The sequence below is a fragment of the Poecilia mexicana genome, unplaced genomic scaffold, assembly GCF_051168715.1.
Source record: "Poecilia mexicana isolate PSO_F unplaced genomic scaffold, ASM5116871v1 scaffold_4, whole genome shotgun sequence".
NCBI classification, from domain to species: domain Eukaryota; kingdom Metazoa; phylum Chordata; class Actinopteri; order Cyprinodontiformes; family Poeciliidae; genus Poecilia; species Poecilia mexicana.
This window is the reverse complement of record NW_028263373.1, coordinates 21,855,457-21,876,619: the sequence shown is the minus strand read 5'-3', so window position 1 is coordinate 21,876,619 and position 21,163 is coordinate 21,855,457. Positions and strand designations below refer to the sequence as shown.

At 35.7% G+C, this 21,163-nt stretch overlaps 3 protein-coding genes across 4 annotated transcripts in view; 2 read left to right on the top strand and 1 right to left on the bottom strand.

The window, feature by feature from the left end:
• The window catches only part of LOC106922731 (E3 ubiquitin-protein ligase rnf213-alpha-like), a 53,684-nt gene extending 48,404 nt beyond the window's left edge, over positions 1-5,280 (top strand). For both annotated transcript variants that reach the window (XM_088005074.1, XM_088005075.1), the window contains 8 exons: positions 33-116; positions 560-740; positions 910-1,111; positions 1,357-1,434; positions 2,254-2,445; positions 2,595-2,684; positions 2,927-3,105; positions 3,322-5,280. In XM_088005074.1, the coding sequence (XP_087861200.1) occupies positions 33-116; positions 560-740; positions 910-1,111; positions 1,357-1,434; positions 2,254-2,445; positions 2,595-2,684; positions 2,927-3,105; positions 3,322-3,478 (1,163 nt within the window). In that variant the 3' untranslated portion in view covers positions 3,479-5,280. The remainder of the gene's footprint in view (positions 1-32; positions 117-559; positions 741-909; positions 1,112-1,356; positions 1,435-2,253; positions 2,446-2,594; positions 2,685-2,926; positions 3,106-3,321) is intronic.
• Positions 5,281-5,677: 397 nt separating this feature from the next.
• lsm4 (LSM4 homolog, U6 small nuclear RNA and mRNA degradation associated) lies at positions 5,678-9,764 on the bottom strand. Its single transcript, XM_014995393.2, has 5 exons — positions 9,674-9,764; positions 9,250-9,291; positions 7,348-7,446; positions 6,368-6,548; positions 5,678-6,229 (listed from the first exon to the last, which is right to left on the bottom strand). Exons 1-5 carry the CDS (start codon positions 9,674-9,676, stop codon positions 6,123-6,125), a joined length of 432 nt encoding a protein of 143 aa, XP_014850879.2. The 5' UTR covers positions 9,677-9,764; the 3' UTR covers positions 5,678-6,122.
• A 7-nt stretch (positions 9,765-9,771) lies between these two features.
• LOC106922735 (pyroglutamyl-peptidase 1) lies at positions 9,772-20,368 on the top strand. The gene is made up of 5 exons (XM_014995399.2): positions 9,772-10,294; positions 11,791-11,843; positions 13,994-14,110; positions 14,731-14,966; positions 17,394-20,368. Exons 1-5 carry the CDS (start codon positions 10,123-10,125, stop codon positions 17,587-17,589), a joined length of 774 nt encoding a protein of 257 aa, XP_014850885.2. The 5' UTR covers positions 9,772-10,122; the 3' UTR covers positions 17,590-20,368.
• The last annotated feature ends 795 nt before the right edge of the window (positions 20,369-21,163 follow it).

The window sequence follows — 21,163 nt, the reverse complement described above, 5'->3', positions numbered from 1 at the left end:
GTGATTTACTTTTATTCTTTCCAATTGTTCAGGCTCACAGATGAGGCCATGGTATGAAAAACACATCAAAATATTCTTGCAAACGTGGAACCTGCTAAGAGTCCATGTAACAACCAGTAAGTAAAACATTTTCTATTGTATTCTGGTTTATATGTGGAAGGTAGATTGAAAGTAATAAATTTTTGTATTTTATTGAGGTAAACTTAAACAGAAGCTAAAATATTTTAAAACAGTTTACTGCCATAGAACTCAAGACCGGAGTTCAGTGAAATTATTGAAAATTCTATCAGACATATTATTGAAATTGGTCACATCTCTGTCATGATATATATTGTCATTATATATAACAATATATATACATATATTATGTGGTGATCTGTGCAGGATGCACCACGCCTCTCTCCCATTGCCTGCTCAATAAAGGCACCAGCTTAAAATGATTCATTGTGCACAAATTAAAGATTTGAATTGATTTAGATTGATCTCACTTTTAAAAAATAACTGTTTGTTGTTGTGTCAGTCATATAATATCACCTGTCCTCTGTTCCTAAAACAACAGATGAGCTAAAGATCCCGGAGGAATTTTGCAGTACCGATCTGGACTTGAGCAGCCCCCTGCAGTACCTCCTGCCCCGGCGTCAGGGTCCTGGACTGTGTGCCACCGGGCTGGTCAGCTACCTGGTGACCCTGCAGAATGAGCTGGTGAACGCTGTTCACCGCCACTCTGGAGAGGAGCCCAGGTACAAAACCTGTTTAACGCTACACCTCAGAGCTACTGAAAACAAAGTTTACTTTGTCACAAAACTTTATTTATAAAGAACGAGTTTTATCTGTTTTCTGTTGCTTTGTTCTTCTTTTGGGCAACAGAAAGCAGAACATCTTGATTTACGTTTTATTTATCAAACACAGCTACAAGGTTGCTATTGCAGACCTGATGGATGAACATGTGATCAGCTACGATGTGGAGAAAGATCTGCTGCCTCTGGTTCTGTCCAACTGCCAGTACAGCCTGCAGCGCGGCCAAGAGACGATATCCGAATACGACCTGCCGCGCATCCAGCAACAGATCCTGACACGCTTCTTACAGGAAAAACCTCTCATCACCCGAACTGTGAGTCAGCAGAGAACAGAGTTGGTTCACTCAGTGAGAGTAAACAGAACCAGCAAGGAAATTAAACTGATTGTTTTAACTGTTTGGTTCTCATTAAGACAGGAGTAAGTCAAGAAACAATACATTTATATGCTATGAGTGAGACATGAAGCGTTTTTATGCTCATCTTGGTATATTTCTCAATTCGTCTCTTTTATAATATTGCTGTGTTTTATTGACTGAATTAAACTGTGTTTTTTTTTCAGGGAATTCCCACTCTGATTAACGCACAAGGCAAAGACTACGAGTCCATTTTCAGAGCTATTAAAGGAAAAATCCCACAGGTAGTTTTAAACTGTCCAGTTTGATTTACAAAACAAAAATCATTTTCTGTACTTAGTGAAATAAACAACAAAAATATAATTCAAATCTGTATTTTATAGATTTATTCATAAACTGAATTATAATTATCTATAGATGTAACATTTTATTTCCTGCTTATTAACTTATCAGTAATTTCAGTTAAAACAATTAACAGTAAGTAAAAGTAAATAATAATAAAAAGGTAAAAAGTAACTAAGCATAAAGAAATAAGTGAACAATTATAAGTAAATAAATCTAATTAGATCCGTAAGCAAAAGTTGAGGGTAGAATAGATAGAAGATAAATAGATTAGAAAACAATTAAGTACCATAAATAAGTATGAAAAGTAATTTATTAAAGGTAAGTTAGTTACTGAACATCAACAAGGATGTAAACAGAAGTCAGTGATCTAGTATCAATAATTGAATTAGTAGATAATTAAGTATAGTAGAAATTAAAACGAAGTAGGTTTATACACATTTATTGTGTGTATATACAATAAATAGGTAATTGAAGATAAGTGGATCTCTAACCTCAGTAAGAACTTAAAGCTAATTTAAAATAAAAATATGTTAAAATATACAAAATTTTGTCAGAGAAGCCCTCTGCTTTTCTATGTCAGTGAAGGTTCTACCAAACGTTTTTATGTGTGTAGTTATATTAAACAGACATCATTGCTTATAGAAATACTACATCTTAACTCCATTAACACAAGCTTTTCTATACATGCACCCACAATACACATGCAGTTAATTCATGATTACGTGGCCAGGATGTTGATGGATGGGTTTTTCTTTCAGGCCTTACCTACCAAGATGACCCGGAACAGAGTATCCAGAGAGCTCGACTCGTTAAGTGATGTGTGTGAAGCGCTGAAGATTGTCGACCTACTGCTGGGATTCCTGTCAATGACTGGTGGAGATCCCAGTATGCCACTGGTCACTTACCTCCACGACAAATTAAAGATGGACATTGATGAGCACATTCTGAAGGTAGGCACATCTGGCAGAGACAGGCAGACCGATGCCGTCTTTTTATTTATATCATCATCAAAATGATCAAAAATAATATAAAAATGACACCATTACTTTATTTAAATTATTTAAAGTGCCATGTTTCATTAACTGTATATTTTCTTCAGCCTCTGAGGAAATGTAACCTGGAACATTGTGTCTTCTTGTGGCAACTTCTCTCCTCCCTCAAATCTGAAAACCTGCTGCCTCTTAAAAGGGTATGTTCTTATCTTACTGTAATGTCATTAACGCCTACATTTATTAAATCTGTAATATAATGTTTCTATTAATACTACTTTTAAAAAGTGAACCAAAATGTATGGCACTAAGCTATAGTTTGTCACTATAGGTGGATGTGTTTTAAGGTTTGAGGCGATTCAATTCAGCGTATTCTTTTTATCCACATGCCTTCTAAGTAGACCAGAATAAATACCCCTCTGCTTGATGTTTGTATATGAAGGATCCGTTTTTAGAGCATCCAAAAGAGTATAAGGAGCCGCTGACTGAAGATAACAAGGCTGAGCTGAAAGGCTTCATGTGTCGTGGAAACGCTGGACAATGGCTGCTGGAGATGCACGAGTTCATCCTGCTGGTTCTGAGCCGTCCTCACATCACTGATCGCTACGTCCCGGGATGGAGGTAAAAGACACACAGCTGGACTTAATTTATGCTCTTTAATGTCATTGTTTTTCCAACTTCTTTCTAGGTGTGGTTTAAAAAAGAGGTTTGAATTAACTCCTTAAATTTAGCATGAAATTAGCTTCCCTATGTCTGCCTGCTTGGGTTTCTTAAGCTTTTGTTTTTGATAGACTTGATAAATAAAATGTAGATTTTTACCTGATATTTTTTCCATAGTGTGAAAGAGTCGATGGAGCTCTACATGGATGAGAAAGAAGAGGAGATTCCTCAGTATGTGGAGGAAAACTTCCCTGCAAGTCTGCAGCTTTCCCAGATTCTGGAGGCTTGGAAATATGTCGTCACGTCCAAACAGGAGTGGATGAAGGAGGGATGAGGCGACTGCTGAAGATTTTCCATTTGTTTCTGGTTGTTTGGTTGAACAAAGAAACTTTTTGTTTTTCCAGTATATTTTATCACTGTATGACAGTAATTATGACTACAATTTATTTCTAACCAATCATGAACAAAATTATCTCAGCTGGTTTATGATGCATTAGTTCATGTTATTAATACTTTTATTCTTTTAAAAATGTTATTGTTCAATATTTTATTCTCTGATTATTGGGTCATAAAGGTTGTGTGTTTGGGATAACAAATGTATTAAGATTTGAAATTATTTTTTTAAAAACATAAGGGTTTTTTCTTATTTTTACTTAAAAATTTGCTATGCTGCTGCATTTTTCCAATTTTTAAAACATTTTTAAGTACAGATATGTTTTCAAATTTAAGTGCTCTTATCGATACAATACTCGTGTTTATTATAGTGAAACTGTTGGTACAGGAAAAAGTTTTTACTTGTTTTAAATACATTTACATTGTTTGAACAATTTATACGTAAGACTTACATTTGAGAAGTTTGGCATATTTTTGATTTAAGATTCGAAATAAAAAAATACTTAATTTTTACTTAAATATTTGCAGTTATGATTTTTTCCATTTATTAAACAACATATTTTAAGTACAGGTATGTTTTCAGCTTAAATGCTTTTACTTCTTTTAAACACATTTACAATTTTTTGAATGATTTAATTATTTACAAGATTTACATTTTAGAAAATGTTGCATATTTTTTGATTTATTAAGATTTGAAACTAAAACAAGAGGGTTTTTCTTTTTTAATTTAAATATTTGCTGTCTTTTTCCATTTATTAAAACATTTTTAAGTACAGACGTGTTTTAGCTTAAAATTCTCAGATCAATACCATATTGCTGTGTTTTATATCAAACTTAAAAAATGTTTTACTTGTTTTAAACACATTTACTTTTTTAATGATTTATTTAGAAGACTTAAATATCAGAAGAATTTGTGTATTTAAGATTTAAATAAGTTTTTTTTCTTTTACTTGAATATTTTCTATTCTACTGAATTTATTCCCATTTATTAAGCAAAGCATAAGTGCAGATATGTTAAATGTTCTTATCAATACAATTATTTTGAGTTTATGGTGAAAATGTTGGACATACTTAGGAAAATGTTTTTACTTGTTTTAAACACATTTAATTTTTTTTAATATTTACAAGACTTATTTTTTTTTTTTTTAAATGGCATATTCCTGTTGCTTCTGTTTACAAAATTTCAAGTTCTTTTGTTTTTTTATTTTATTTTTTTGTTTTACTAAAACTGTTGCTTACAACGATGGAATTGTGCTGCATGTGATAAATTGCCATGTTTTTATTCTTATTTTTTACTGTGTATCTGAGAGAATGTACCTGAGAAGTCAGATGAGACGCAGAAAAACAGTTTAGAAACATTTTAAGTTTTCTAACAATTATTTTTCAAGCTGAAGTTATATGTTTGAATATTCCAATGTGTTTATTTTTCTTTTGTGGAGACAATTATGCTTTAACCATAAATATGTTAACATTTTGATATAAAAAATGACAATAAGTGCTGAATTTCACATGGAATATAAAGTCAAGAACTGTTGAGGAAAGTAATATTTGTAAGGGTACTTTTAAAATACTTTTTATTCTTAGGCATTACTTTTAGTTTACTATTATTTTACCTTCACTGTTGAACCATCATGTGATTAATAAAGTCATTAGGGGGAAAAAAATCAACCATATGTTTTACCTATAAGTGATTTTTTTTGTTTTGATTGTACTCATCACCTGAATTAAAATCATCAAAAATAATCTTGACTGCTTAGTGATCTATTTAATTGGTGAGGAGTTGTAATGTTGTATTGTAAAACAGTGAGAAACTTATTAAATTTTGTCAGCAGATTTAAATATTTTGTTTCTGTGAATATGGATGATTTTGACTGATAGCCAGTGAGATTTTTAATTTATAAACCCTCCAGATTGTCTTCAAACTTCAGATCAAATCGTTTAATTTTGCTTTTGAGTCGACACAAATTTAAACTCTTTGGTTACATTTTAAATCAGCCCAATATTGTAAGACTTTAACTTTGATTTGGAGTTTATTCTATTAGTTTCAAAATAAATAAAAACCTTAAAAGCCAAGTAATTAAAGTACCTCAGATTTGTAAATTAAACCACTGAAAAATAAATATTTTCAGAAAATATAAACTGCTTTCAAAACATTTTTTATTCTCACGTTCTTCTGTACATAAATTACAATAATATGTTAGAAAAATAAAAGAAAACATATGTTGGACTTTTCCATTTCCATATGAAGAATATGAGAATCTTTTCATGCGTCACCTTGAAAATGTTTTTAACTAAAGTTCAGGAGCTGAACCCTTTAAGCTCCCAGTCTGATGTTTCTCCTGATGTCATCATATCAAACGCACAACTAAAGTAAATAAAAAGACATTTAAAAATATATTCGCACAGACTGGACACTTCCTACATCATGAAAAATCTTGTGTTGTTCACAACACAACAGGTGGATATTCCTCCACAGTTTGACAGAAATTTGTAAAGATGAGGAGACAAATAAAAAAAAAATCTACAATCAGCACAGCTTCAGTGTTGAATGTATCAGGAACCGCTCAGCTAACGGGCTGCTTGGATCAGTGCTGGTTCTTCATTCCTTGAGCTTTGCCTGTTTTCTTATCGGTCGGCGGCTGCTGGCCCCGCCCCGGACCGGACATCCCTCTGCCGCGGGCGCCAAACACACCTGCAAATCAGACGGTCCACACGTGTTTTAACTGACAGCTAATCTCCTCTAGCAGCAAAACAAATCGGGAGGTTTAACTGTGGAAGGTTTGAGCAGCACTTTTATGAGAGGAAACAAACAGGAAGTGGTTCTGTTCACCTCGGCCGGGTCCTCCTCTTCCTTTGCCCTGCTGCTTGTTCTGCTGGGCGCCGCCGCGCCCGCGCCCCTTTGACACCACCTCCTCCTTCACCATGTCGATGATCTCATCGGGGATCCGCAGGTACTTGATCGTGCTTCCTCGGATGTAGCACTCAGGCATCCTCCAGAACTTGTCTCCATCCTGTGGGGGCAGTGAGTGTCGATAATTTAGTCATTGAAGACTGAAAGCCTCTATGTAACAGGACAAAGAATGAGTAATGATGAAAATAACGACTGCTAGGAATTTTTAAGAACAATTGTTAGAAAGGAACAGAGTTTATTTGGTATTTTAAGGTGATTTTAAGTCAAATATTAAACTTCTCTTAACCTTTCTGAAACTTCATCTGCTCTTTTAATCAATTTTCTATCAATATATCAGAAAAAAGCTTCATTCAGTTCAGCATCCTGAACTTTAAAAAAAAAATCCCAAGAAAAATGGTAGAATCAAGTTCAAAACCAGGGAGGATTTTAGGATGAAGAAACAATTCACAAAAAGCTTTAGCCTAAACATATGACACACCACAGTTTCTTGATTTAAAGATGATCTTCTTTGCATGTCTTTTACCAAAATCTCCAGGATTTTTTCCTGCTATACATCTTATAGGCTTAACAGAGACGCATAAAGACAGTTACAAAGTCGGCCTTCTATCACCTGAAGAACATTTCCAGGATTAAAGAACTAATGTGCCAACAATATATTGAGAAATTCACAGATGTCACATTGATTACTGTTAGACTGTCTTCACAGAACTGCCTAAAAATAATCAATCAGCTGTAGCTGATCCAGAACGCTGCTGCTGGTGTTCTGACTAAGACCAGGAAGATAGAGCACCAGTCCCAGAGTACTTCCTCTGGCTCCCTGTAGCTCAGAGATGCTAAAAGTCATCTTAAAAAGCATATTTAATCTGGACACATTAGAAGGTGATTGACCACGGCTTTACCCTGGATGTGCAGATGACTTCTCTCAGGTTGATGTTCATCCAGTTGTCGCAGCTCACCAGGTGGCCGTTGTAGGTTTCCCCATTCTTAAGCTCAACCAGCTGGAAAACAAAACAAGTCATCATATAAATAAGTAATTATGAGTCCTCAGCACAGAAGACACTACAGTTCACAGGATACATCAGCCTGATAAGTTGTTTGTGCCAAACGCATCATAACAAGTGCTTCACAAACGACATTGTACTTACAGGTGCTGGTCATAAAATTAGAATATTGTGATAAAGTTCATTATTTTCCATAATGTCATGATAAAAATTAAATTGTCATATATTTTAGATTCATTGCACACCAACTGAAATATTTCAGGTCTTTTATTGTTTTAATTTTGATGATTTTGGCAAACAGCTCATGAAAACCCAAAATCCCTGTCTCAAAAAATTAGAATATTATGAAAAGGTTCTCTGAACGAGCAATAAAAATAATCATCTGAATCAACAAAGTAACTCTAAACACCTGAAAAAGATTCCTGAGGCCTTTAAAAACTCCCAGCCTGGTTCATTACTCAAAACCGCAATCATGGGTCAGACTGCTGACCTGACTGCTGTCCAGAAGGCCATCACTGACATCCTCAAGCAAGAGGGTGAGAAACGGAAAGAAATTTCTGAACGAATCGGCTGTTTGCAGAGTGTTATATCAAGGCACCTCAGTGGGAAGTCAGTAGGAAGGAAAAAGTGTGGCAGAAAACGCTGCACAACGAGAAGAGGTGACCAGACCCTGAGGAAGATTGTGGAGAAGGGCCGATTCCAGACCAAATTCAATTTTCATCTCCATAAAACTTTTCAGCAGATGGAAGCATGAAGTGCTCCAAAATCTTCTGATAGCTGCTGCATTGATCCTGCCCTTGATAAAACCCAGTGGACCAACACCAGCAGCTGACATGGCACCCAGACCATCACTGACTGTGGGTACTTGACACTGGACTTCTGGCATTTTGGCATTTCCTTCTCCCCAGTCTTCCTCCAGAGTCTGGCACTTTGATTTCCGAATGACATGCAAAGTTTGCTTTCATCCGAAAAAAGTACTTTGGACCACTGAACAACAGTGGTCCAAAGTGCTGCTTCTCTGTAGCCCAGGTCAGGCGCTTCTGCCGCTGTTTCTGGTTCAAAAGTGGCTTGACCTTTGACCTGGGGAATGCGGCACCTGTAGCCCATTTTCTGCAAACGCCTGTGCACAGTGGCTCTGGATGTTTCTACTCCAGACTCAGTCCACTGCTTCCCCCAAGGTCTGGAATCGGCCCTTCTCCACAATCTTCCTCAGGGTCCGGTCACCTCTTCTCGTTGTGCAGCGTTTTCTGCCACACTTTTTCCTTCCTACTGACTTCCCACTGAGGTGCCTTGATATAACACTCTGCAAACAGCCGATTCGTTCAGAAATTTCTTTCCGTTTCTCACCCTCTTGCTTGAGGATGTCAGTGATGGCCTTCTGGACAGCAGTCAGGTCAGCAATCTGACCCATGACTGCGGTTTTGAGTAATGAACCAGGCTGGGAGTTTTTAAAGGCCTCAGGAATCTTTTTCAGGTGTTTAGAGTTACTTTGTTGATTCAGATGATTATTTTTATTGCTCGTTCAGAGAACCTTTTCATAATATTCTAATTTTTTGAGACAGGGATTTTGGTTTTTCATGAGCTGTTTGCCAAAATCATCAAAATTAAAACAATAAAAGACCTGAAATATTTCAGTTGGTGTGCAATGAATCTAAAATATATGACAATTTAATTTTTATCATGACATTATGGAAAATAATGAACTTTATCACAATATTCTAATTTTATGACCAGCACCTGTAGATGTGTGGGTTATGAGCATTAAAACTGAATGATTTAGGAGTCGGTGTGTCTCCTCACCATGGGATGGTTCTGGGCAGTTTTCAACAGAGACAAAGGAAGCTGAAAAATAACACAAATACATAGTTTATATTTTTATAAAGCGCAATCAAAGCAAGTGCTGTCTTATCCGCAGCAAACACGTTGTCCATTAGTATCCAACGAGTCATTTAAATAAATATTACAGTATCAACGACAAACACGAACTTCATAGAACTAAGTATGAATATTTATGAAATTACAAGACAAGTTTCTAACCCATAAAATACTTATTTGAGTAACAAAGACCTCATTTAACCACAGATGCTAACATTCGTTAGCTGTCGGCTCAACAGTTTCCTGGTTTACAAACCTATAAACTTTGTTTCTGTCAATCAAACTTACGATTTGCATTTTAGATAAATAAAAGAAAGCAACCGATCAGACTTAATCGTTATTTACTCACCATTATGATTATATTTGTTTCTATTTCTTGTCTCCTGCGATGAATAACACGGCTTTTCCCACCTACACTTCTTCTTCGCCTCCTAATGTTAGCGGACCATATCTTATAGTGCTGCCCCCTGCTGCTGAAACGTGCATCTTCAACGGCTTTGAGTTCAGATTCCTTTTGTTGTTTGAAATAGCTTTCAGTGTATCTCGTTGAATAGTTGTACAGCAAAGACCGTTAAAAAAAAAGAAATACTCTTAAAACAGCACTGTTATAACTGAATTCACATTTTACAGTAAAAAAAAAAACATTCTTCAAAAAACATTATAACACGTTCTGAAAACAAGAATTCACTTTTGGTGGCGGTAAGTACATTAGCAGCTAGTTTACCGACCGCTAACGAGACACAGAAGAAGAGCGTTTCACGTCAACGTCATGACGTTGCGTTCAACGCACCACGTAGAATGAAGGAGAACGGGCTAGTTTTCTCTGATTGTGGCAGAAGGAGCCGTCAGCTTAGGGGGGGGCTTCGACTCTCTGCGGCGATCTGCTTCAGTTTACGAACCGAGAAGAAGCGACGGATTCTAGGCGACATTCAGGCGATGGATAACAGCAGCCGGACTGTGGTGGTGACAGGTCGGTGTCTCGTTTCGGCGCTGTTGTTGTCGTGCTCCCGGGAGTGAATGAAGTAACAGAAAAGTTGGAGAAGATGACAGCTGCTCTGCCCTTAATGGCGTCAGGTTGTTCTGAGCTGCACTTGTGCCCTGAAAGAAACGCTTTGTTGCTCACTTTGCAGAGTTATTCACTTGCTTTTAATACACAGCTGCTGAGCATCTTATCATTTTGACAGCACAAAAGACTTTACAAAATTATTAGTTTTCTAACATAAATGAATAATTGCTTGTTGTCTTTCTTAAATCTGTGCTGTTTTTCTTGTATTGTTTATGGATTATGTCTTTAAACGTAATATATTTTTTAACCTACGTTATCTCGAGTTTTAAACAATAACTTATCCTGTTGGTCTAAAATAAAATAATTTATTATTATTCATTAATAGTTATTATCTATTGACAGCAAAAGGAAAAGAAAAAGCTGCATTTTATAGTATTTAAACGTTTTTCTGATACTTTTATACATTTAATTATGTTTTTACCTTATTTGTAACTGTTTATATTTTGATTTTATTTGCTTTTAAAGAGTGAGGATCTGTCTCCTCATTAGATCACTAATTAATTAATTAGCAGCCCAATAATGTTCCAGAGCTTTTATATTTGTACTATGTTGCTATATGTGTAAAATATCTCTTCTTATGTTTATTGTTTTACTTAAAAAGCAGTGAAATCCTTCTTGCTTCTAGTTATCAAATATGTTAATATCTTTTCCATCAGTAAATAACAAACTTATTCTAAAATATTGCCAGTTTTGATAAATGAAAACATATTTTTATGATTATTTTTTAGAAAAACTAATATTGCGAGGTGTGATGTCATATCTCGCTATGTTAAGTCAATGCTTCCCAACTGCACAAAGTACAGTCCTGACTGTTGCCTTCACACAGGAGCTCCAGACTGAGATTTTGTGCAGTCAGACACAAAAGAGTGCAGAGACTCGCAGCCCCATCCGAAGCGCTGGATGTGTAGATTGCCTGGGAATAGTTCCTGCACAATAGCGGGCCGGCTGGCAGCTGCTGGCCCCTCGCTCTGCTCCTTTTCAGCAGCCTGTCAGACAGACTGATCCTTTCTCCACCCAACCCCCAGGGACCCGCTGACCCCGGGACGGGTGGAGGAGAAGGAGCAGGGGGGGGGGATCAGTCGTATATCCCTACATAAACAAGCCTGGCCGAACAGCCATTAGCTGTCCAGACATTTTTCTTCAGTCTTTATGATGCTCTACATGAAGTGGCGATAATTACTCATGCTCTGTAGAAAAGTGTGTTTATTTTTCACCTTTTTGTTTAATGACAGGCTTGTTTTTATTTGCAGCTCAGCACTAAAACATATAACATTTGGACTTTCTTACTAATTAAACTGAGTCATCACATTTTCTCTGCATGAATATAATGAAGAAAAGTTTTTTCTTTTCTTTTACACACTCGTGATTGTAATCTTGAGTAAACATTGGGTCTCTTGCAGGTTTTGGACCATTTGGAGAACACACTGTCAACGCCAGCTGGGTAGCAGTGCAGGTATTTCCTTCATCTGTTTGTTTTATTCAGCCTCATAAATAATGTTATATGTTTAACCATAAAGACGTAGAGGGAGAAACTGAAAGTCTAGCATTTCTCTCCTTAGCGACACTTAAAGCTTGTAACGCCTTCCGTGTTCGTGTCGCATGTTTTTGTTCACATTTGGAGATGTTTGTATTTCAGACAGTTATGTGACGCTTTAATGGCCGCCGGTCGGCCGACTTCACCCTGCGCCGCGCTGTCTGTCGGGGGCTCTGGTGGGGGGATGATGGTGGTTGTCAGGGTGTCTAGACGCACTTGATAAGGATATTAGAGCCAAACAAAAGGCCGCATTGAGGCAGGGTCACAGACCAACCTCCTTTAACACCAGTGAGGGGGTCAGTGACCTCGGCGACTTGTCCTAAATCGAGACGACGGGGGAAGGTGGACGTCCACCAGCTGTAAATTCAACACAGACTGTCTTCCTTATTAAATCTATGATTGCATATTTTTAATATGAATAATGGAGACTTTGAGGAAATGTAGGCCTGTCACGATAAATTTTGTCCCAGAACTTATTGTGATAAACGATAATATCGTTGTTTTGAGAACATTTTCAAGTAATATAATAATAATAATGATATAAAAATGCAGGAACACGTTCTCAAAGATCAGTAAACTTTTAACTCTAATGAACATTTAAACACTAGAACTGGGAGACATTTGAAATATCCAAAATAAAGAAAACAACAGAAACAACAAATAACATAAATCATGAAGTCTCTGTAAACGAAATGATCTTTCAAAAAAAGGGATAGTTGAGACAAAAAGCACCAGACTGAAAACTTTTATCATTCAGGTTTTGGGAAAATGAGAGAAAAACGAGAAATCAAGTAAATGAAAATTATTGAGTTTCTATTAACTTATCATGCGATTAATTGATTTATTGTTTATTGTGGCCTAGAAATATGTTTAAATTGTGGCTGTTGGGACTGACAGGAAAACCTAACAATGACTGAAAAACATGATGGTTATTTAAAGAAACTTGATGTTTTGTGCTGATGCTTTGTCTTGATTTTTCAGACTTTATTGTTGATGCAGGGAATTTTCATCAAAATGTCACAAAGTCTCTTGAACTGTCTTGATGGAGTTTTCTCTTTCTTTCTGCTCAGTCTTTCTAAACTGGTTCCTTAAAATAACAGTGAAAATGGATGAAAGAAGTTTCAACAAACAATAGTTCATCTAAAAAGTTGTGATTGTTGCATCAATGAAAACTCCAGCAACTTTATCTTTTTCACAAAGATGCAGCAAGAAATCTGCTATAAACATTATTAGGAGATTATCGGCTTGACGAATTGATGAGACACTAAAGATCTAAATGTTTCCTAACTGGATAAACTCAGAGTATGTAAGCATTAATGCACTGCTCTGATTGAAAACACTCTTCGGTGTAGAAGTTGACCTGAAGGTTCAGCTAAATCAGTGTTGCTGATGATGTTTCACTGAAGTGTTTAAAAATTAAGTTAGAAGAAATAGAAAAGCTGCTGGAAACGTCCAGGAAGAAACTGAAGCAAACAGGTTAAAACTTAATTTGATATATTTATAGTCCAAATATAGATAATTAATTGTTGTTGTTGTAAATAACAGTTCCTCTGTAGGTGAAATAAATAAACAATTTTACATGAAACAGTCAAGAATTAGATGCAGCTGTCTTTCTATAATTCATGTTCGTTTTATTTTATTTATTATTATTTCTGTCCCAGCCTGGAGGATTTTACTGTATTTGCAGATTTGTGTATAACTTTTGGCATGCATGTTCATTTTATGCTGAAAGGAGAAAATATTTTATTATTTCTATACATAAAGAAAATCAGAATATTCTAAAATTGGTGTCTTAAAAACGAAACGGCCTCAGAGTCTCTGAAGATGCATCTGTAATAAATTAAGGAAGCTAAATAAACTTCTACAAGTTATTTGCAACTTAAATTATTTTAAAAAATCTCCCAAATTTTAAAGAATAACTTTGAAAAACCTTCAAAACTGCTTAAAGTATTTCATAATTCAGGAACTTCTGCACAGAAATGTGTTTTTTTTTCTGTTAAACAATGATACTTGCTGTAATTATTTCCGCTGTTGAATTTCTTTAACCGTAAAGTTTATGTTTTTGTCAGGAAATGAAGAAACTTGGATTGGGGAACAATGTGGACCTGCATGTACACGAGGTTCCTGTAGAGTACCAGAAGGTCCAGAGTTTGGTTCCCTCATTGTGGAAGCAGTTTCATCCACGGGTAAGACGGGAAAATCACATACATCTGGTGTTATAACCGTGTTATTACCGTGTTATTAAAGGTCGAATTTGGTCCCTAATATGTCTGAGACAGAAACACAAAGAGCCCACTGCACTGAAAACCTCCTGGGTTTTCCACCAAATATTGGTTTCTGAACTCTTCCTGAGTTAAACATCAGTATTGTTGTTTCTTTGCATTATCTGAGGTCTGAAAGTGCTGCATCTTTCTCATTATTTTGACCATTTTTCATTTTCTGCAAATAAAAACAAAATTTTTGTTGAAATTTCAGAGACATGTTGTCAGTAGTTCATAGAATAAAAGAACACTGTTGACTTTACTCAAACATAAACCTATAGAAAGTAAAATCAGAGAAACGGATCATATTAAGTGGTCTCTTTTTTCCAGAGCTGCATCTCGTCTGTTTGATCAGATTTTATGTATCTTAGACTCTTGGATAAACACTGTGTTCAGACTTTCAACAAAATTATCCTCTTTGACCTTGAAACAACATTCACAATAACACATTTTGCTTCAATTTAAGTTGTTTTCTGCCACATAAACTCATAGTAACATTGTTGTAAAGCCGCCTCAGTGGTTCTAACAATCAGTTTCTTGTCCAGCTCATCGTCCATGTGGGAGTCTCAGGGATGGCCACCACTGTGACGCTGGAGAAGTGCGGCAGAAATCACGGCTACAAAGGCCTGGACAACAGCAGCTTCTGTCCAGACTCACAGTGTTGCATTGTGGGAGGCCCAGACTGTATCAACTCAGTTATTGACATGGAGTCGGTCTGCAAGAGAGTGACTGCGACGGCCGGACTGGGAGTCGCTGTGACCGTCTCCAAAGATGCTGGAAGGTGAAGCGGATGTTTGTTCTCGTTTTGTTTCTTCTGTGTCTCCGTCGGAGCTGGTGGAGAAATCAGAACATGGACTCAAGTAAGAGTAAAACCACTGTTTTTACTCAAGTAAGAGTAAAAAGCAGCCAATAGAGAAATTAATAAAAAAGTTAAAAAGTATTGATTTAAAATTTAAAGCTCATTGTCAGATGGATCACAATATAGAGTTATGTGGAAATGTTGGTATTTTAAGGACCAGAATGAAAATAATCCATGTAAATAACATAATTACAAAATAACAAAATCAGACAAAGGAAGAGAAACTCTGTTTCTTTAAATATAAAACTTATGAAACCTGCAGGTCTGTTTCTGTTTCTGGTGGATTTTTGGTTATTTTTTTGTTTTTCATTCAGTGGGAAGAAAATCCAGACATTTTACTCAAGTGAGAGTAAAAATACTTCTAAAAGTATATAGATATATATTTTTAAAAAAAGGTTACTCAAGTAAATGTAACTAGTTCCTATCTGACTCTGGTTTCCATCAACAGTTTTTCTTTTTTTGAAAGTTTGCATTAGAAAAGGTTGATGAAAACATCAAAATCTTTGAAATGCCTTGTTGCTGAAAGGTGCTATAGAAATACAATTTGATTGATTGATTTGAAAATTCAAAATACTTTCCTCAATTTTTTTTTATTGAAAGAAACTGATATGGAAAAATTTTCTTTTGCCTGTCTTTGTTATTTTTTGTTATTTATATGAATTATTGTCAATTTGGTCCTTAAAACACCAACATTTCCTCTTAACTTATACTCTTGTTCATCTGATTATGTACTTTTAAAATATTAAATGATTGATAATTGTTACTTTTTAGACTTTTTACTCTTGAGTAAAAATATGTTGAAGTAGTTCTACTCTTACTTTGGTGTAACTTTGGGTTCTCTGCTGATATGAAACATTTATATCGTGATACAATTTTCAATCATATCGTCCAGCCCTGTAGATTCAGGAATAATTGTTTTAGCAGCAAAACGAAATAAAGGCGTTATAAAAACGCATTGTGACTAGAGATAACCCTGTTTGGTATCGAGAGGATCCTGGTTTGAATCGTGGCGTTTGCATGTTGGATTTTCTCTTGATACTCCAGTTTATTTCTTGTTTGAGTAATTATTGGTGTAGTAAAATCAATGCAGCATTAATCTCTCGTGGTTTCATAGTAATTATGATTTAAAAGCCAAGTACTGGTTCTACAAACCTTCATTAAAATGTGTAGCTGGAGCAGATTTTAAGTGATTTCACTCTGACTCCATGTAAAATGTGTTGCAGCAACAAAAATAGGCCGTCTTGAATAAAAGTGTGACCTTTGCTTCTGTTCCTGTGATCACACTTCAGCAGAGCCGCTACAAACCCAAAGGAAAACCTTGAATGGATCTGAGCAGCAGCAGCGACTCGCCTGCTCTATTTATACCCAGAATCTGTGAACGAGCCGCTGTGATGGGAGTTTTCTGGTTTTATTTTGCATCATTTCAACAAAATTATCACTTCAACCCTTTGAGTCTAAGTTTCAAATCTCCGCCTGGATATTTTTGCTTATTTTAATTTTGCAAAGTTCTTTAAATATCCTGTGAGTAAATATATATTTACCCGTTTATCCATAAAACTGGAACATTCAATATCTAACTAATTATTTTTGCAGTTTACCGTCTATTAAAAGATTATCTTATCAGATTAATTTCACTCCCTGCTACAGTGGGGGTGAGATTACCGTAATGCAAAATGTATATATTTTTGTTCAGTTTTGACTTAAATTCTGCTTTACATGTTGTTCTTTCAGTAATTGTTTTTTCTTTGACTCCACTTAATCATTAATCAATTACTAAATTGCTGAAGATTATTTCAATATTAATCTGATTGATCGTTTTGCCCCTCCATTATTGTAAATTTAAATTATTATTTGATTTCAGTTGTAAAACCTGAACCATCTGAATGTCTTCAGCTTTAATAACTGGGCCTGTCATGGTTATAAATTTTCCTTTCCAAAAGTTTTTGCGATAATATTGTTGTGTTGAGACCATTTTCATGCAAGAACATATTTTTACAGATCAATAAACTTTAAATCCTGCTGAAAAACTCTGGGACTGGAAGACATTTTAAATATCCACAATAAATAAATAGAAGCAAAAAAAAATAATGTGAGTTATTAAGTTTCTGTAAACAAAACTGTCCTTCAAAATAAAGGCCAGTTGAGACCAAATCACCAAACCTTTATCATCCAGTTCTTGGTAGAAAAGGAGAAAAACGATAAATTATGCAAGTCAAAGTTATTGAGTTTGTTTAATTTACCATGTGATGAATTGATTTATTGTTTATCGCGACAGGCTCGGCTGCTTCCAGTTCAGTTCCGGGTTTAATCGAATCTCTTCCTTCGTCCCGTTTTCTGCTCTTTGCTCAGGTATCTCTGCGACTTCACCTACTACACGTCTCTGTACCTGAGCCGCGGCCGCTCCGCCTTCATCCACGTGCCTCCTCTGGGAAAGCCTTACAGCGGGGAGGAGCTGGGCCGCGCGCTGCAGGCCATCATCAGGGAGATGCTGGAGCTGCTGGACCAGGCGGAGGACCAGATCCACTGCCAGCAGCACATCCACTAAGTGACCTCCCTGCAGCGTCTCCAGCCCAGCCACACAAGAGTAATTGCACTTGACCACAAGTAGCCAAAACTTCCTTTTCTTGTTGTTTTTTTGCTCTTGTTTACTGAACTTTTGAGATTTGGCTTTTTTTTTTTTTTTTATATCACTATATATGTTTCTGTTTTACCTTCGTCACTTCATGTCTCCCAGCGGTGAGAGGATAAAACGGGAGACTAAAGGCAACATTTAAGTTTAAAATCTGATTTAAAAGAGATGCACAAAAGCAAATCGCTGCTTTTGTTTTATATTTGGTCACAAGTGGAGATACAAAGAGTCTGTGATGTGACGTTAAATACGATCTAAAGCCCAAATGTGACTCCTATTAATGCACCTTATAGGGTTAGGGTTACTGTGATGGCTGTAGGGGACACATCTGGGAATCTGTAGCACCAGATCAAGATTTTTTTGCTTTTTTTTTACATGTTCAATTGCTAAATACCTAGAAGATGTCCATGTATATAACACAACATGGTTTAAGTAGAAATGTTTAGCTGTAAGCTTCGTTCTCCGCCACCTTTTGAACTCATCCGTCTTCTTTCCCTTTTGGTGTTGAATTGTTTCCGAGTCGGTTTTCTTTATAAGAAGTTGTGAATTTGCCTTCCTTTACAAAGGTTATTTAAATCAGGGAACGGGTTGGTTCCAGCTCATACTTCCCCAGTTTGTCGGCCCAGTTCTGACAGAAATAAATAAATCTGCCCCGCTGAGATCTGACCCCGGACTGTGCAATGAAACTTTACGGATCTCGTTCACTGGAAACCTCAAAGTCCGTCAGGATTTTATTACGGCTGCACACCTGTTCACAAAATGCTCAAGTTTTTAAGTTTCCTGGCAGAAATTAAAAATAAATTATTTATTTTAAGGTTAGTAAACAAAGAAAATACTGGAAAATGTTTCTCCCATTTTAGTGTTTCAGATCAGAGGAGAATCTGAGTCAAAGATTCAAATTTAATTTCTGAAAGAAACAATCTGGCCCTTTGGAAGTTTACTTTTCATTCATAAACAGTTTGGTTTTTCTTTTTTTCCCCTTTTAAAAATCACTATAAGTAACTTAAAAACAGCATTTTGTTTTTACAGAGTTTCTATTCGTCTGATAGTCAGTTTAGTTTGATATCATGAAACATTTAAGTGTGACAAAAGCAAAAATATTGAAAAAGTGTAGGGTATAAAAAGTATTCACCCCTTGGATGTTTTATTGCTGCTTTAACAAATCAGTCATAAAAAGCAGCATTTGTGTTTTTTCCACTTTGTAATAATATGAATCTTTTTTTAATTGTCTTTATTTTAACAAAATCAGTTTTTCTTTTACATCTTTTTTGGTTATTTTTTTGTCAAAAAAGTTTAATTTTGTTGATCATGATTGATTTATAAAAGCTTTAAACAGAGTAAAACATCCAAGGAGGTGAATATTCCAGAATCAAAGCACTATTTTATATTTTAATGCAATAAAATCATGCTGGTGTAAAACCAGAACTACACGCCGATGCTACATTTCCATATAATTTCATGCTTTTTTTTATAAACTCGAGATGCTTAGATATTTAAATTAATTGCATCTTAAACTCTTGATAAAAAACTGCCAGCAGTTTGCAGCTCGAAGCCAAATGTAGTTTTTCTGTCTTGGTTGTGCAGCTTTTCCTTCCTAATCCAAACTCTCTGACCTCAGTGAGTCACATTTATTGTAGCTTCTTATTTTAAGTGACATGTTGACTTGCTGAGTTTTCAGTCAGAACTGGGCCTTTAACTTTATTTCTGTTGCACTTTCTGTTTTTTGTAAATTGGTTTAACCTGTTCTGAAACAGCATTTGTCAAACAATGTGAATAGTTGCATGTTTTTTTTTCTCATTTTCTGTCACTTTAAAACGAATCATGTAGCTTTCCACAACCATTTTAACTTGTTTTTTCTTTTCAACAATTATGAGATTTTTTTAAAGATTTTTATCTTTCAGTGAATTTTACTTATTCTTTTTTATTATTATTGTTATTATTATTATTGTTATTATTATTCCAGAGCTTTGTGTTTTGTTTTGATTTGTTACATTAACAGGCTTCCCTTTTTGCTGTCTTGTTTCTTTTAATACTAAGGACAGTTTAGAGCGCTTCACTTCTTTCAGTTTGCCTCAGCAGCTTTTTTTTATTTTTATAGCTAGACTTGTTCATGTTTTAATGTTGTTACACAGCTTGGATTCATTGAGTTTTAGTAAATTATCCCTAATTTTAACTCTGCCGTTTATATGTGGATCCAGGTAAGAGTAAATTGGATCGTGGAGCCACTTAAATTTCATCCTGTCATTGTGTTTAAAAATCTTTGCAGTGATTAAACCTTAGAGCACAGCTTTCTCCTGAGTTGTTGTAAATATTGGCAGGTTATTGTGTGGCTTTGTGAGGGTTGTGAAGAAAGCTGCCTGCAGATTTTCTGCCTCAAGCTAACCTTTGAGGTGACCTCTGACCCTCTCCTGTGCCTTGTTGCTGTTTGTGTCCTGAAAAAGGCCTTACTAATTCTCCGTGGGTCAGATTTGAGAAGTATTATTGATGCTGTCCGTACAGACGTGTGGCTACCTCACAAATACTGTTTTGGTTTTAATCTCAGTGTGTGCTCAATTGTGCACCTACATCGTTGCTCTGTCACATGTTGACGGTTCTCTGAAAGGTTTTCTTTGTGTTATTATGCACTGTTGCAGTCTTTAATCTCAATTTGTAAAAGAAAGGCTTTGAAATAAAGAAATTAAATGATAACATTAAATATCTTTCCGTTTCATTTTCTTACAACTCAGCGGTGATGCAGAATAAAAGCACTGATATTTATTTTAAGAATACATCTTGGAGAGTTTCTGAACATCAGCTTTCAAGTATTGGCACAGATTGAACCGATTTCTGGGCTTTTTGCCATTCAAACACAAATATACTTTGGGATAAACCAGGAAACAGGAAAGATTTGCAATAGCAGTCCATCTTGCCAGTAATCTGATGCCTCTGACTGAAGACTGGTGCCGTATGGCGACCGCATGACTCATGACATTCCAACAATTCAATATTTGGACAGCAGAGACAATACTCTACAGTAGCATTTCCTGAATGACACCATCGGTTGTTGTTAGCAGTCACTGCTAATCCACCTCATTTGCTTTTTCTTTTCCTTATGTCTCTGTCTGGTGAAGAAATGTTGAAGTTGGGGATATGATCGATGGAAGAAATGGTTTGAACTTCATCCTTTTCTCTTTGGTCCACCAGCAAAGTCTCTTTTTCAAATTCTCTGGTAAATCAGGTGTTATTTGAGCTTTAGAGATACTAATCAGCTGCTCCCAGTTGTAAAAACACATTTGTTGCCACGGTTACACATTATAACTGTCAGAAAGTAAAATGGTTAAGGCAAAAATGATTCCATCTGCATCCAAATGTGTACTGCCATCTGAACAAAAGTTTATAAAAGCAATAAATCAAAATTAACGTAACAGAGCATCGGAACATGGTGTCACCACAAACCCAATTCTAGAAAATTAAATAAAAGAAGAAACATTTCTAAAAAATCACAGTGAAC